The 13,711-nt window shown below is 35.1% G+C and overlaps 1 protein-coding gene across 1 annotated transcript in view; it reads left to right on the top strand.

The window, feature by feature from the left end:
• HIPP1 (HP1 and insulator partner protein 1) overlaps positions 1-7,270 on the top strand; it is a 242,426-nt gene extending 235,156 nt beyond the window's left edge. The window contains exon 7 of the mRNA XM_067135488.2: positions 15-7,270. Within this exon, the coding sequence (XP_066991589.2) occupies positions 15-194 (180 nt within the window). The 3' untranslated portion in view covers positions 195-7,270. The remainder of the gene's footprint in view (positions 1-14) is intronic.
• Positions 7,271-13,711: the final 6,441 nt, after the last annotated feature.

Raw genomic sequence — 13,711 nt, 5'->3', positions numbered from 1 at the left:
ATTATATGTTGCAGTCAATGGAAGCAACAAAAGCCTTGCTGAGACATAGTCTCCGGACAAAATTGGATGCTGCCTTGGAATCAGAATCCCATCTTCTAGTTCAGCATTGGTGTAGTGCAGAATGCCAAGCCAGTTTCCGACGCTTCATTGAGGAGGAGGATTTGGGACTGCAGCGTCAAAGATTGGATGCCTGACCTAACGTCAAGCTCAATTTTCTGCCATCAAGCTGGATCTCTTACAGCATTAGTCATTCATTTGGTTTTTTAACTGTGAAATGAGTTTGGTGTTGGCTAAATATTAGTTGACATGTTACGCTTCTTCCCTTCTGTTTTCTAAGCTGAAGGCCTTGAAAGGTTGCAACTTTCAAGGAGCTTAAAGAACTCACCTGCTACATAATTATTTATCAGTTTTTTATTTTAAAAATAAATTTCGAAGCAATTTTCTGCCCACATCTTCATTAAATGGGTCGCTGTTTAATTTGTTTTTCAGAACTGCTGCTGATATAAAAAGCATTCAGAATAGTTTTAAAAGATTACTAGAGATTTCTTCTAGAGTTGATTTCCACCTTAGATGTTACCTTTTCCTTTTCATTGCCAGACTAATCAGTTTTTATAGTTACTGTCTTCAGTATACTTCTTTATAGCAGGTTATTAATGTTAAAGTTGCAGAATTCTGATGGAGAGTTGTGCTAGAGAGTCAATGGATTAAATACCCTTTACACAAAGGCTGAGTATTTGTCATGCATTAAGTAAAACAAATTTGATCCTTTTGTTGACCTATCTTAGTCTCATTCTTGGCTTTGACAACATGAAAGTGACAGAGGTACAAGTGATGCTAGTAATCCCATTCCTTATTCAGCTGGTCCCTATTATGAACAGTGTGAAAATGTCGCTCATAGGGTCAGTTGTTACATACTTTACAGTGGGCTTGGGACTTAACTTGTAATAGCAACTTCTAGCTCGGTGAGGAAAGCAATCGGAAACTATCTCGCCCCTCACTTCCCTAGTACGTCTCTCAGTGATGCCTAGGCCATCTATGACAGCTGATGGCAGAGATGCTGAGAATCAACCAGCCTCTGGGCTGAGCACTCAGCTTGCACAAAGGCTAAGTATTTGTCATGTATTAAGTAATATATATATATATATATATATATAAACATTACTGCTTAGCACACCTGACCAGAGTATCATTGGAGAAGAATTTCTTTTAAAAGCATAATGAAGCTATTCAAGTGCAAATGTTAGAGCAAATTACAACACACAAACTGGTGACAGTTAACTGGTTGTGTGTGAAGTCCATACACTGGTGTGAAATTCAAATTGACTGATATTTCTCTAATAATAGAAATTCCTTCCCCTTCATCAGCTTTATATTTGTTCCTTGTGATTTACTTCAGGTGGGTATGTATAATACCGGTATGTGTTTCGTGAGATAATTGAAAAATGTTTGCATGTAGTACACAGTTTTTTGGCTCATATATTGATGCTACCATGATAACTAATGAAGATGTGTGTTAAAGCACCTCAGTTTTCCTGCTGGTAACTCTCTTCTGGTAGAATTTTGTGCATCTTAAGTTAAAACTATGCTATCTAGCAGTATATAAAATCTTCCTTTCCTTTTTTCAGACTACTATGCTTACCAAAGTATTTATTTTTCAACTTTCCTGGAATCGTGTTAGGATCTCTTATTATTTTTGCTGAAAAAAAGGCTTTGTTCTAGAGCTTCAGATCATATGATTAGTTTTTCATTTCCAGGTAATTTGAATGTGTGTTATGTCCACGTGTGCTTACATGATACATCACTGCTATCCATATGTTTCCTGTGCATATGACCCCTGTTAACTTTCTTACGTGAGCATTTAATAGTTTTAAATGGCATTAATTAGTATAGGAAGATTAATTTTGATTATGTTGCTCTAGGATTATGTCTTAAAATTAACCGTTGGTTTCGGAGTAGACTACCATGTTAGATTGTTAATATTATCTTCACATCATCCTTACAAGAAATGTTTATATGCTAGTTATGCTAATAGATTCTTCTCCTGTCGCTCATCGCTGGCCACAATCTTTGTTCTACTGCGTCCCTTCCATCATTCAGTGTTCTGCTATCCCAAAGCTTTTGTTAAGATCCTTTAAATGTTAAATGACATATTCATGTTAATGTGTGTGTTTTTCTTCTTGTGTTTCTGTCACCATACTTTCTCCCCCTCACTTCATATATCCGCATATCATTTTCTTATAAATGGTGAAGCATGAAGGAAAAGAACTTGCTAAGAAGAATAATGGATTCTGAAGTTAAGACAAAAATAAATCGTGATTATGTAGTTCTTACTTTTGTCTTTTTCACTTATATAACATCTTCACTCCTAATCAGATCTCTTATCATTCTTTTCCTGAGTTTCTCGTTTTCTGTTGCTATCGTGTACTTTTCTCACTCTCCAGGTAAAAGAATAAGTCGTAAAAAACTAGTACCTACTCTTTTTATATTACCATATTAGTACAACTGTCTCTCCTTTTAGTTTCATTCTCTCTCTAAAGAATAATCCCATCCTCACCTACTCCTTAATTTTCATTATACTTTACCTAGAATTGCTTTTCTGTCTTCCAAATTGATATACGACATCTGAAGGAGAAATGGGAGAATAATCTGCCAATTTTTGATTGACACATTCTTAGAACCCTTGAACTTAACCATAGTTATATTTCCATATATTCTTGTTTGCACTTCATTTATATTTCAGATGATTTGCTTAGGCTGTACGTTTTGTTCCATTCCAAAAATTACTATTTTTTAGCAGGTGACTGTTCATTATATTAGGTAGTTCCTTGCTGAACGAACACTTACTAGAGTCAATGTTCACATAATCACCAAAGAAGTGAAAAACTCATTGTAGTATTGATCAAAAGAGCCTGGTTGATACTTGTTCAAAAGTATCTCTTAATATTTTTAAGTTAATAGAGTTTGAAAAGCTTTGGATTTGAAACATTTTGTTTTCTGAACTGTGCAAATCTTATCAAGGCTAATATTAGAGTTCCTTGATATGGATACTGATTTCTTCACTGTAAACAGTTTACTTACTAATGAAATTTCAGTGAATATTGTTGAATAGTTTTATGGTAAGCTCATAAGAATGATAATGTGGAAGTGGTGTTTCTCAAACTGTTATATATATGTTGAGCATAGGGAATATGTTCTCTGTGTAAACTACATTTACAGCTATATAGTATTATATGTATATAATTTCTTTATATATACCACCATGCCATTCTTTTAAAAGAAGATCATGGTTTGTACATAAAATCCATTTTTTTCTTAAACTGTATTTCCCCTGCCATTATATGTCACTATCATGTAATGGCATTACTTGTGGTATTTGCTATTGAAGTCTCAGAGCATTAGGAAGTTTTCTCGTTGGTAAACCTAAAGCTAGTAATTATTCTTGTGTAAGGCACTTTAATAAGTTGCTGGCATTATATTTGAACATTCTATTTAAAAGTTTCGTTTCATCTGTTTAATACATTTGCTTTGCAAAAAGGAAAAAAAAATTCTGAACAGTAATGACTATTCAGTAATAATAATACAGATTGTAGTACACTTAGGTAAACAAGTTACATGGTAGGTGCACTTTTTGCTCTTAGCAGAATATAAACTAGCATATGTGCACATCCATCCACACACATACACAGAAAACAAAAATAACCAGCTTTGAATCCAAATGAGTATAAGTTAGTTTTCAGACAAAATTTTAAAACATTCAATAGCTGCCGGTATTACTGTTTTAATACTAGAGTAGATCCGGATTTCTGCAGAGAAACTTTTCTAATGCTCTTATCATTGTAATTATTGTTGCTGTTCTGTTATTTTCTGCCTCATAATAGTATTGAAATGGGATAATTGACTTGTTGCTAGTTCTAAGGCTGTGTGATATTATGATTAATTCAACTGACAGTATTGTATGAATATCTTCTATTTTATTTCTTTTATAAATTGTATCTATCCGATTCATACACTTAAAAAAAATGGCAATAAGTTTTCCATATTTAACTATGTTCTGCAAAATAATTCCGATTATTATTCTTGTCTGTTGATTGATTTATTGATTTTTATTGTTAAAAAGATAAAAACTCACCTTTTTGCAACTTGATTCTGATAATTATCTGTTTTTGATTCAGTTTTATATCCAACAGAGAGAATATCAAAAGGTTAGTTGATATTGACTGGAAGGGATCTAGGAACAGCTAGAATTTGGGAAATACTTTGGCCATTCAGAATACTGAGCTTTATGAGTCTTACGATCTATGCCATGTGATTTTATACTAACTGTTCAAAACACTTCATGTTTTGCAAAGACCTTGGCTTTTGTGGAAGAAACCTTTTGATCAGGGATCAGAGATTTATTTTTATTTTTTTCCTAAAAAAATCCAAGCAAAGCTCTTTGCTGAACATTATGAGCTTTGAGCAGTCTAAACCGTACAGACTATTGTACCAAGTATTTCTGTTTATGAAAAGAAAGTTAAAGTATACTTTCCTTTGATATTAGAGGATGTTGGTAAGGGTTTTGTTATCAGTACATTGGAATGAAACTAATTTGTTTCCTGCTCACCTGCGTTAGGAACCTCAGAAATACTCCCGTGGTTTACCACAACTTCCATGTGGATCTAGGCTTAAATATCCGTAACCTACCTTTTGCCACAGCTAATTTGTATTTTAGCTGTACCCAGTCATTTGTGATTTTTCCTTTTGTTTTCCTGCCATCTGCTGCTATCAACATTTCCTGTCAGTACTCACTGAAGCACCAGCAATGCAGGAGACAAGGTTCAACCCCCCACCCTCTTACTGAGGAAGAAAGATGCCAAAATATTTGTCTTTCACTGTTTAGTGTCAGAATACTCTACATTCTTTGCTGGGCTTCCTTTTTGTTTTTGACTCCATAAAGCAATTATGTCTTCTTTCTGCTTCTTAATGTTGCTCTACTGATTAGTAAATCTAAATCGTCAGGAAACTTTGCACTGAGATGGTCTCTTACTGAGATTATCTTTATGTTATCTGGTTGTTCCTGGTCCATTTCAGAGAAATATTGATATCCCATACTTTTGTTCTTAGCTGTAATGGGCAGGAATTTCTTATTAGGTACTGATTCTGCTGTCTGCCTGACTTGTCACCTTCTCGTCTGTTATACTTTTTGTTAGGTTAATCCATGGCTAAATGGTTAGTATGCTGGCCTATGGTCTGAGGAGTTCCGGATTCGATTTCTGGTCAGGTCGGGGATTTTAACTTTCATGAGGTAATTCCCCTGGTTCGGGGGCTGGGTGTTTATGTCTTTTACAGCATTAGAATTCAGAATTCATCATAGGTAGGGCTCGATCCTCACAGACAGGCAGGGTCACCTATTCTGCGTCAACTCAAAAATTCCAAAATAATTGGTCCATTATTGGAAATTGTAATTCATTCTTGGTTTGCCAGAAATCTTATGTCTATTTGAAAGAACTGCACTAGGCCTCTCTGAATGCCACACTCCATTATTATTATTATTATTATTATTATTATTATTATTATTATTATTATTATTATTATTATTGAATCTGTCATGTACATTTTTTGACATGGAGTATATAATTTACAATAAAAGTCTATTTATCTGAAATAAAGGTGAACAGTGAATTCAAAACTGAATTTTCAGATAATCCTATATTAGGCCTATATGAATTACTGTGCCCAGAATGTTCATAGCTTCCAAGAAACAAAGGCTGAGTGACATACCAAATTTTAAATTAAAAATACACAATTGTTGAAGTTACACAAATTTTCTGCTTTTTAGCAGGAGATTTTAGTTGGATTTTATTTTATACAATACTTCCTTGTTACTGTATCTCTCCATAATTTTATGAAAACATAGTATATATACCATTTAACTCATACTTAACTTTCTTCCAGAATATGTTAAGTATCACCTCGAGATTGTGCAATTGTTTATACTTCATTGTACTGGATATGTCCTGTATAGCAACTGAAGCACGAACTTCAGTTTTTCACCATGGAAAGTAATGAGTAAAGCAGTATTTTGTATTATTTTTATGGTAATTTCCATAGCTGAACTTATCTTTTCCCTATATATTCCTCTCCCTTGAAATTCCTTCCCTTTTTGTCCAACTTCAGTATGTCAAGTTGTCTGAAATGATTGCTGATACGAAATGTATAGAAATCGAGCTTTTGACCCCTGTTGGAAATATATAAGTAAAGGCTAGGTTTTCATGCACAGTATCAAAGCTTAAAATATGCATACAGAATGTACTATTAAATTTTTTAAACATGTGCATTGAAACTAAAAATCATTACGAATATGCACAATCAAAACTACCCAATTTTCTGTTGGCACAATGAACAAATAATAGCGTTTCCAAATTTACTTCAACCGGGCGAGCTGGCCGTGTGGTTAGAGGTGCGCACCTTTGAGCTTGCATCCAGGAGATAGCGGGTTCGAATTCCACTGTCGGCAGCCCTGAAGATGGTTTTCTGTGGTTTCCCATTTTCAGACCAGGCAAATTATAAATTAAAAATACACAATTGTTGAAGTTACACAAATTTCCTGCTCTTTAGCAGGAGATTTTGGTTGGATTTTATTTTATACAATACTTCCTTGTTACTGTATCTCTCTATAATTTTATGAAAACATGTGGTTGTACCTTAATTAAGGCCATGTCCGCTTCTTTCCAACTCCTAGGCCTTAATTAAAGTACAGCCCCAGCTTTGTATCAGATGACCAGACTTTCTCCATAATGGAGAACACACATTCTACTGGAGCTGATATTCCAGGCAGAGAGAAAACAACAGTTCCATGAAATTAGGAACAGGAATATTCTGCTTGTTGATGTGTTTTGAATATTTTGCCCCATTTTTCTTCCACTAGTCCAGTATCTTGCTTTGAGATTCCAAATTGTTGGCATACAAAGCTTCTAATCCATGATACCTTATCAAAATGCTCGTTATTGCTTATTTCAGACTGTAAATATATCACTTTAACATTTACAAGTGCTGTTGATATTTCAATTTAAGTCCACTTTATATCATTTTCTCGTTGCCGTAAGACCTATCTGTGTCGGTGCGACGTAAAGCAACTAGCAGAAGAAGAATATCATTTTCTTTTATCCAACTGAAGCATTTCACTTCTTAAATACATTAGTATTGATGCTTCCATTTTCTTCAGGAATTGTATACAGGTTTTTAGCTTCTTTGGTTATGAATTGTTTCTTCTTTTCTATCCTTCAAATTATGCTTTAGTCATTTAAGTTTACTAGCTACTAATGTTGCAGTAATATTAGTCTTCAAATTATGCTTTAGTCATTTAAGTTTACTAGCTACTAATGTTGCAGTAATATTAGTCTTCTTTATTTTCATTTTTGTATGGCTCAACAAGCATAGCTGACCACAAACAAATTGCAAATACATTTCTGCACATTCATTCTCAAAAAAAAAATCTTAGTAACTGCCATAGCTATACGTCCCAGCAAGATGCGACACTTCATTTCATTTACACAGCTACCTGTATCCTCTATTATTGAACCCAGGTAAGTAAATTGACAAACTCTTTGGAGGTTGCTTAGATGTTGTAGCAGCTGAATCGCTGCACTTTTGTTGATGATCATTAGTTTTGTCTTGCTCCTATTGATCTCCAAACCAAGATTGTGACATTCATGTTAGAGACACGATCCATTATCTCGGCAAGCTCCTGTACACTGCTGTCTACAAGTATGGTGTCATCTGCAGAGTGTTGTTATTGTTGTTATTGATGAAAGTTAATAACAGTGTTCATTTAATTTTCTTTAGGTTTTAATCCTAACCAAACATTTCATACGCTTTGAGTCAATTATCTCTTCTTCCTCATTTAAAGATAGATTTATAATTGTATTCAGATAGTAGAGCAGAAACTGCTAACCAGTTTTCAGTTCATTTTTATCAGTATTACAGTGTTGTAAATTACGTATTTGAGCATTGTTACTTTGCATTATATCTTACCTTTACATTTGCCAAAGTTTTGAGGATATTTCAACCATTTTATGTTCAGCAAAATTTCTACATTTTTCTTATACATCTCCATTAATATTATATATTGTTGCTATATTTATATTAATTACATATTGGCCTGAATATAAGATGTGTTTTATGTTTATTTATTTATTTATTTATTTATTTATGTATTGTTTTATTTACTCAAGTCAGAAACAATAACATACAATGCTATAAAGGAATGGAGAATTATAAATTGAAAAATAAATGAAATGTCTTGGATTAGATGATCTTCACCCAAAATTGGCCACTTTCATAGCATTATCACATCCTACCATAAACTCTTGCATTGTGCAATAGTAAGGGCATAGTTCTCAGATACGTAGGTGTACCATTGCCAGTCACTCCCCACGCTCATAGGGATCTGAACCCTTGTAGGTATCCCCATTTACGTAAATTCACTCTACATCTCCCCACTCTACTCTGAAGTCTGTTGATTGATTGCCAGATTTCCTAGTTGGTGTCATGACCTGCAGGAAGACTTTCTTTGGCTGTCATCCACTCTAGTGGTATAGTGGACTGCCATAGCTGTGTCCTGGTTTTGCAGTGAGCATTGTTGTTGTCTGCACAAAACTGTCCCTTTGGAGGTTGGTGACCAAAAAGTAGGTGAGCTTGGTCCTCTACCAACTTGGTTCAGTTTATGCTATGACCTCACGACGTACCCCGGGAAGGGCTATGTCTGCCAGGGCGAATAGTTTACAGGCAAGTGTAGATTTCAGGCATTTAGAAATTAGTCTGCATGATCCAGTAAGAGCAGTATCCACTTGTTTCGTATGAGCTGAATAATAGCCTACAGGGCTAGTGTACACAGCAGCAGGATAACACAGAGCTCAGAGGTAACGCAGTTGTACGTAGTGTCTGAGCATGTGTGGCCCAGTTTGCTCCGATCAGTTTACGAAGCGCACTATTTCTCGTGAAGACATTTTGTTCGGTCTTCATACCAAGTGCCTTGTAAGATAGCGTGTGATCCAAAGTTCACCCCTGAGGATTTTGGGTAAAACAGTGTTCCAGTTGATGTCTTTCCCAGCTAATGTTCAGCTTTCTTGCTGCTTCCCTGTTTCTGAGGTTAAAAGCACAAACCTCTAACTTGGATGGATTAGGTTTGAGTTGATTTCTCTTGTAGTAAGTCAGAAGCAACCAGAAAGCAACTGCTCCACCTCTTCAAACTTTTCACCTTGTGCTGTCAGACAGAGATCATCAGCATAGATAAACTCCTTGGTATACAGAGATGTAAGCAGATAATTGGTGTACACATTAAACTGCAAAGGTCAGGGAACAGTACTGTGCTAGACCATTTTCTTGAGTGTCAAGGAGCATTCAGTTGCTGGAAGGCAAGTTCTGGAGAAGGCAAGCAACCATTTCAGTGAGTCCAAAATCTTTGGTAATTTGATATAGTTTATCAGGTAGAGTTTGATATTGAACAGTTTTGTAGGCAGCTGTCAGATCTACAAAGATTGCTCCAGTTATTTTCCTGTTCTCTAAACCATCTTCAGTATGTTGTGTTTGGTACAATACTTGTGAAGTACAGCCTAAAACACACTTGTTCTGGGATCAAAAGTGGATCAAGCTTTGGAGATAATCTGTTAAGAATCATTCTCAGAAATATTTTATATAAATGAAAGTGGTCTGTAGTGTTTAGGATCAGATGGATCTTTCCCAGGCTTCAGGAGGGCTAGAATTTTTGCTTGCCACCATATTTTAGGAATCTGTTTGCAGCGTAGGATGTTAATGCAAAGTCGTAGGAGCCACTCTTTTATGTATATACAAATTTTTTTATTTGTTCCATACTAATGTCATCAAAGCCAGCTGCTTTGCCACTCTTGCACATTCTTATGGACTTCTCTAGATGTGTTAAACTCAAGGCACAGGAAAGATCACTTGTTTCATTCTCATAGTCTTTGGATTTTAGACTTCTGCATGCGCTCCTTGACTTCGTTGTTCAACACCAGTTGATGAACTGTTTGATTGGCAGAGATGTTAGCATGGCTTTCTCTGGTGGATGGTTGGTTGTTTAATCTCTTCAGCAGTCCCCAGGCTCTCTGGCTGTTGTGAGACATGTCCGGTTCTGATACTGTTTGTGCTCATCTCTTTTGTTTTCTTTCTACAAGAGCAGTTGTAGCTTTATGACCTGGTTGCTAATGCATACCAGATATTTCTTAACGGAGAGTTTTTCAGAAAAAGGAATTATGTTTTATCTGAATAACCTTCGGTAAAAAATCAATAAAGCATTTTCACATACAATTCAAATGAAAACATTACAGGTTATTGTTCGGTATTTTTTTTCTTCTTTCAATTACAGGGAGAGATCTTTCATAATGATTATTCACTTGGGTGAGTAAATCCTAAAAGTTAATTCCAGTGTGAATTATTAAGGATCGAGCAAACCGAGAAAATTTAAATTGCTTTGTGGATTGCCTATTGTAGCCGTGTTTTAATATCTGACCACATGTCAGGGATAAAATGCTAGAATCACTACTAAAACGCCAGGCTGTATAGCTCAAACAGTAGAGTGTTGCCCTTCTTAGTTTGAGTTTGCAGGTCCGATCCCTGCTCAGTCCAGTGGTATTTGAAGGTGTTCTTTGCCAGCATTGTGTTGGTAGGTTAAGTGGCATGTAAAAGAACTATTGCATACCTTGGCATCTCTGAAAGATGTAAAAGTTGTTAGTTAGATGTAAAACCAATAACATTATTAATACTATCACCACTGCTAAAAAGATCAACAAGAAATATGTGGTACCAAACAGTTGCCAACAATTTAGCAGTGAACTATTCACCTAACTCACATAAGACTCCCCAGTTGTGTGATATGCTTTTTGTAGTCTCACTCTCTCACCTGTAATTGTTGATTTTGTTACCTTTCCTTATCCTTGTTACCCATCCCTTAGCTGAGGTTTTAGCGACTGGATTTTGGCAATCTCCTTTATCTCAGTTATTATTAACAAATACATTGTCACTGCACCTACAGGTTAAAGCATTGTCTCTCTCTACTCTCTGTTCTGCACTTACAAAACAGTGACCTTCATTCATGATTGTGCAAGCTTATGTCTGTTAGGACAACTCCCATGCTTGATATGTCATGTAGGATTAGTTATAATTTCTATAAGATATCCATTATCTTTTGTGATGTGTCATTTCTAGATGATACAGATTTATTGAAAATGTTGAAAAAGTAATGAAGTTATGATTCATTTCCGTTTGTGTTTTAATCTTTTATTGGTACACTTGAGACTTGGGCTTTTATCCCCTAAGTTGATGAACTGTTGAAGTTATTCGTTAGTTATGCTCGTTTTATTTATGCCAAGAGATTAGAGTTTGAGAAACACTGATACTGTCTTGAAATTGACAATGTACTGTATATAAGCTCTTCTTGTATTCTAGTATATACATATTGCAATAATTGAAATGCCAAGGCATGTATTAAATACTGTCATGTGATATACGCTGTTGTATCGTAGTTAAACTGGTGTATAATATTCTTGATGGATAATTTTAATTCGCCTTGGCACAAAATTATGTTAATTTATTATTATATGGAAATATGTAAAATAATGTAAAAAAAAAAACTTTCTCTTTCTTACTAGTAAGTTTCACATGTTATAAGATAATCACTGATACCACATTATTATACCTAATAGATGACAATATTTTTTACTATTTTGAGTGTATTTAAGTCATTTGAAATTTTTCTCCGAAGCACTAAAAGATGTTTGTATTTTTTCTCCCTGACAGAAGTGTTAATATTGTATTTTAAACAATGCAACATCAGTTTAGAAGGAATAAACTTTGGTATTACTTGCTTGAATTAGTATTTATAATATTTAATATAGTTTTCAGAATGGATATTTCCCACTTGTCAGTGCCAGTGAGATTTCATTTATATGTTAACATTGACTTCGTATTTCTCACTGATCATAGCATTTGTAGTGACGTGTGAGTGCTCTAGAATGTGTAGATTGTGGAGACACTGATAATTTACTACCAGTTTACCAAATTAACTTCAACATTTTTTCACTACAAGTTTTGTGTGGCCCAGTCATAAAAATATAGTACTTTTCTCATATCATCAAAAATGTAATAATAACAAGAACACCATAAATTAGTGAAAATATTTGCAAGTAGTGTTCATATAAAATTTGACAAAATTTGTAATACAATGAGAAACATTTCTTTTGTTGGAAATAACATTAATACAGTTGTAATAGGTATAAAATAAAAACTTTCATCCACGGGTAAAAATCTTCATTCTAAGTTGGGATTTGCAAAATAATGTGTATTTATTCATTCATTATTAGTTCAAGATGTATGTAGTGAAAATGTATATTTCTCAATAGTAATACTGTATGAGAATATTGCTGGAATAAAAATAATGTTATATATTTACTTTGGGTACATTAACAGTAATTGCAACCAAAATTGAATAAGAATTAATGTTATTGGTTGTACTTTCCATTAACTACTGTACGTCTTTGTTTTTTGGAGACACCAAGGTGCCGGCAGTAGTCCTTTTATGTGCCAATAAATCTACCGAAGGCAGCGCTGACATATTTGAGCACCTTCAAATACCATCAGACTGAGTCCGGATCGAACCTGCCAACTTGGGCTTAGAAAGCCAGTGCCTAAACCGTTTGAACCACTCAGCCTGTCCAACTGAAATTTTTGAAGATCATGGTCAGCTATCAGTTGATAGACCAGTTGGAGTTTGATAAATGTTGAAGATACTTCAATCTCGGCTCACAGTCCGCTAAGATTAAATAATCCACCCTGAAATCCAAGTACTATTTCCACACCTAGGGAAAGTCTTCCCTCAACAAAATACAACTGAGCTCGGTAGCTGCAGTTGTTTAAGTGTGGCCAGTATACAGTATTTGGGAAGTAATGGGTTTGAATCCCACTGTCGGCAGCCCTGAAAATGGAGATTATCTTATGAGGGGTAATGTGTTTCTGATTAAGTAGAAAGGTTGTTGCTACTGGTAGATGTTTCCTCTCAATTCTGTTTGGAGGTCGTGCACCGTCATTTCTTGACCTCCGAAAAAAATACTGTCTCACTGTAATGTTTTTCGGCCAGTTGTCAGGTGTGTTTGCACACTCTAGAAATTCGTATTGTATGCCTACTTTAAACGATTTGTTCTCCCCTTTCATAGGCAGATGTTCACAAAGTATTCTTCCGGTAACTCTGAAGTTTTTTAAGATGCGAGATGAGGTTTTTACTGTTGGTCGTTGCATGGAGGTGACCTATATGCAGCCATCCTATCTTTTCTCCCGCCTTAATGGAGTCTTCCTTGGTGTCTTTTGTGCCTGTGATAATGGTGATGGTCGTTGTGCGGCGACGTCTGACAACTGTTGTCTGTGTCTTATCCTGTTGTCTAGAGCCAACGTCCATCACATCACTATCATTGGTTACAACTTGCATGGTAGTTGTGTTTCCACTGCTGACAGCCCTTGATCAATTTCTTTTGCAATTATGTTACAAGAATGTCAAACGACGAACAAAGAATTCAACTGCAGACGATAAAGTACAGAATTGCGTATTAATCACTAGTTGAGACTTCACAGAACCTTACTTAATCAATTCTTACTAGGTTAACATTTATAAAACAGGCGGAGGCCCATTCGTACAACCTACGGTGTGTGAAACTGGACGGAAACT

Source organism: Anabrus simplex, chromosome 1, assembly GCF_040414725.1.
Source record: "Anabrus simplex isolate iqAnaSimp1 chromosome 1, ASM4041472v1, whole genome shotgun sequence".
Classification (NCBI taxonomy): Eukaryota; Metazoa; Arthropoda; class Insecta; order Orthoptera; family Tettigoniidae; genus Anabrus; species Anabrus simplex.
Note: the sequence above shows the minus strand (reverse complement) of the source record. Positions and strands in the feature narration are given on the sequence as shown.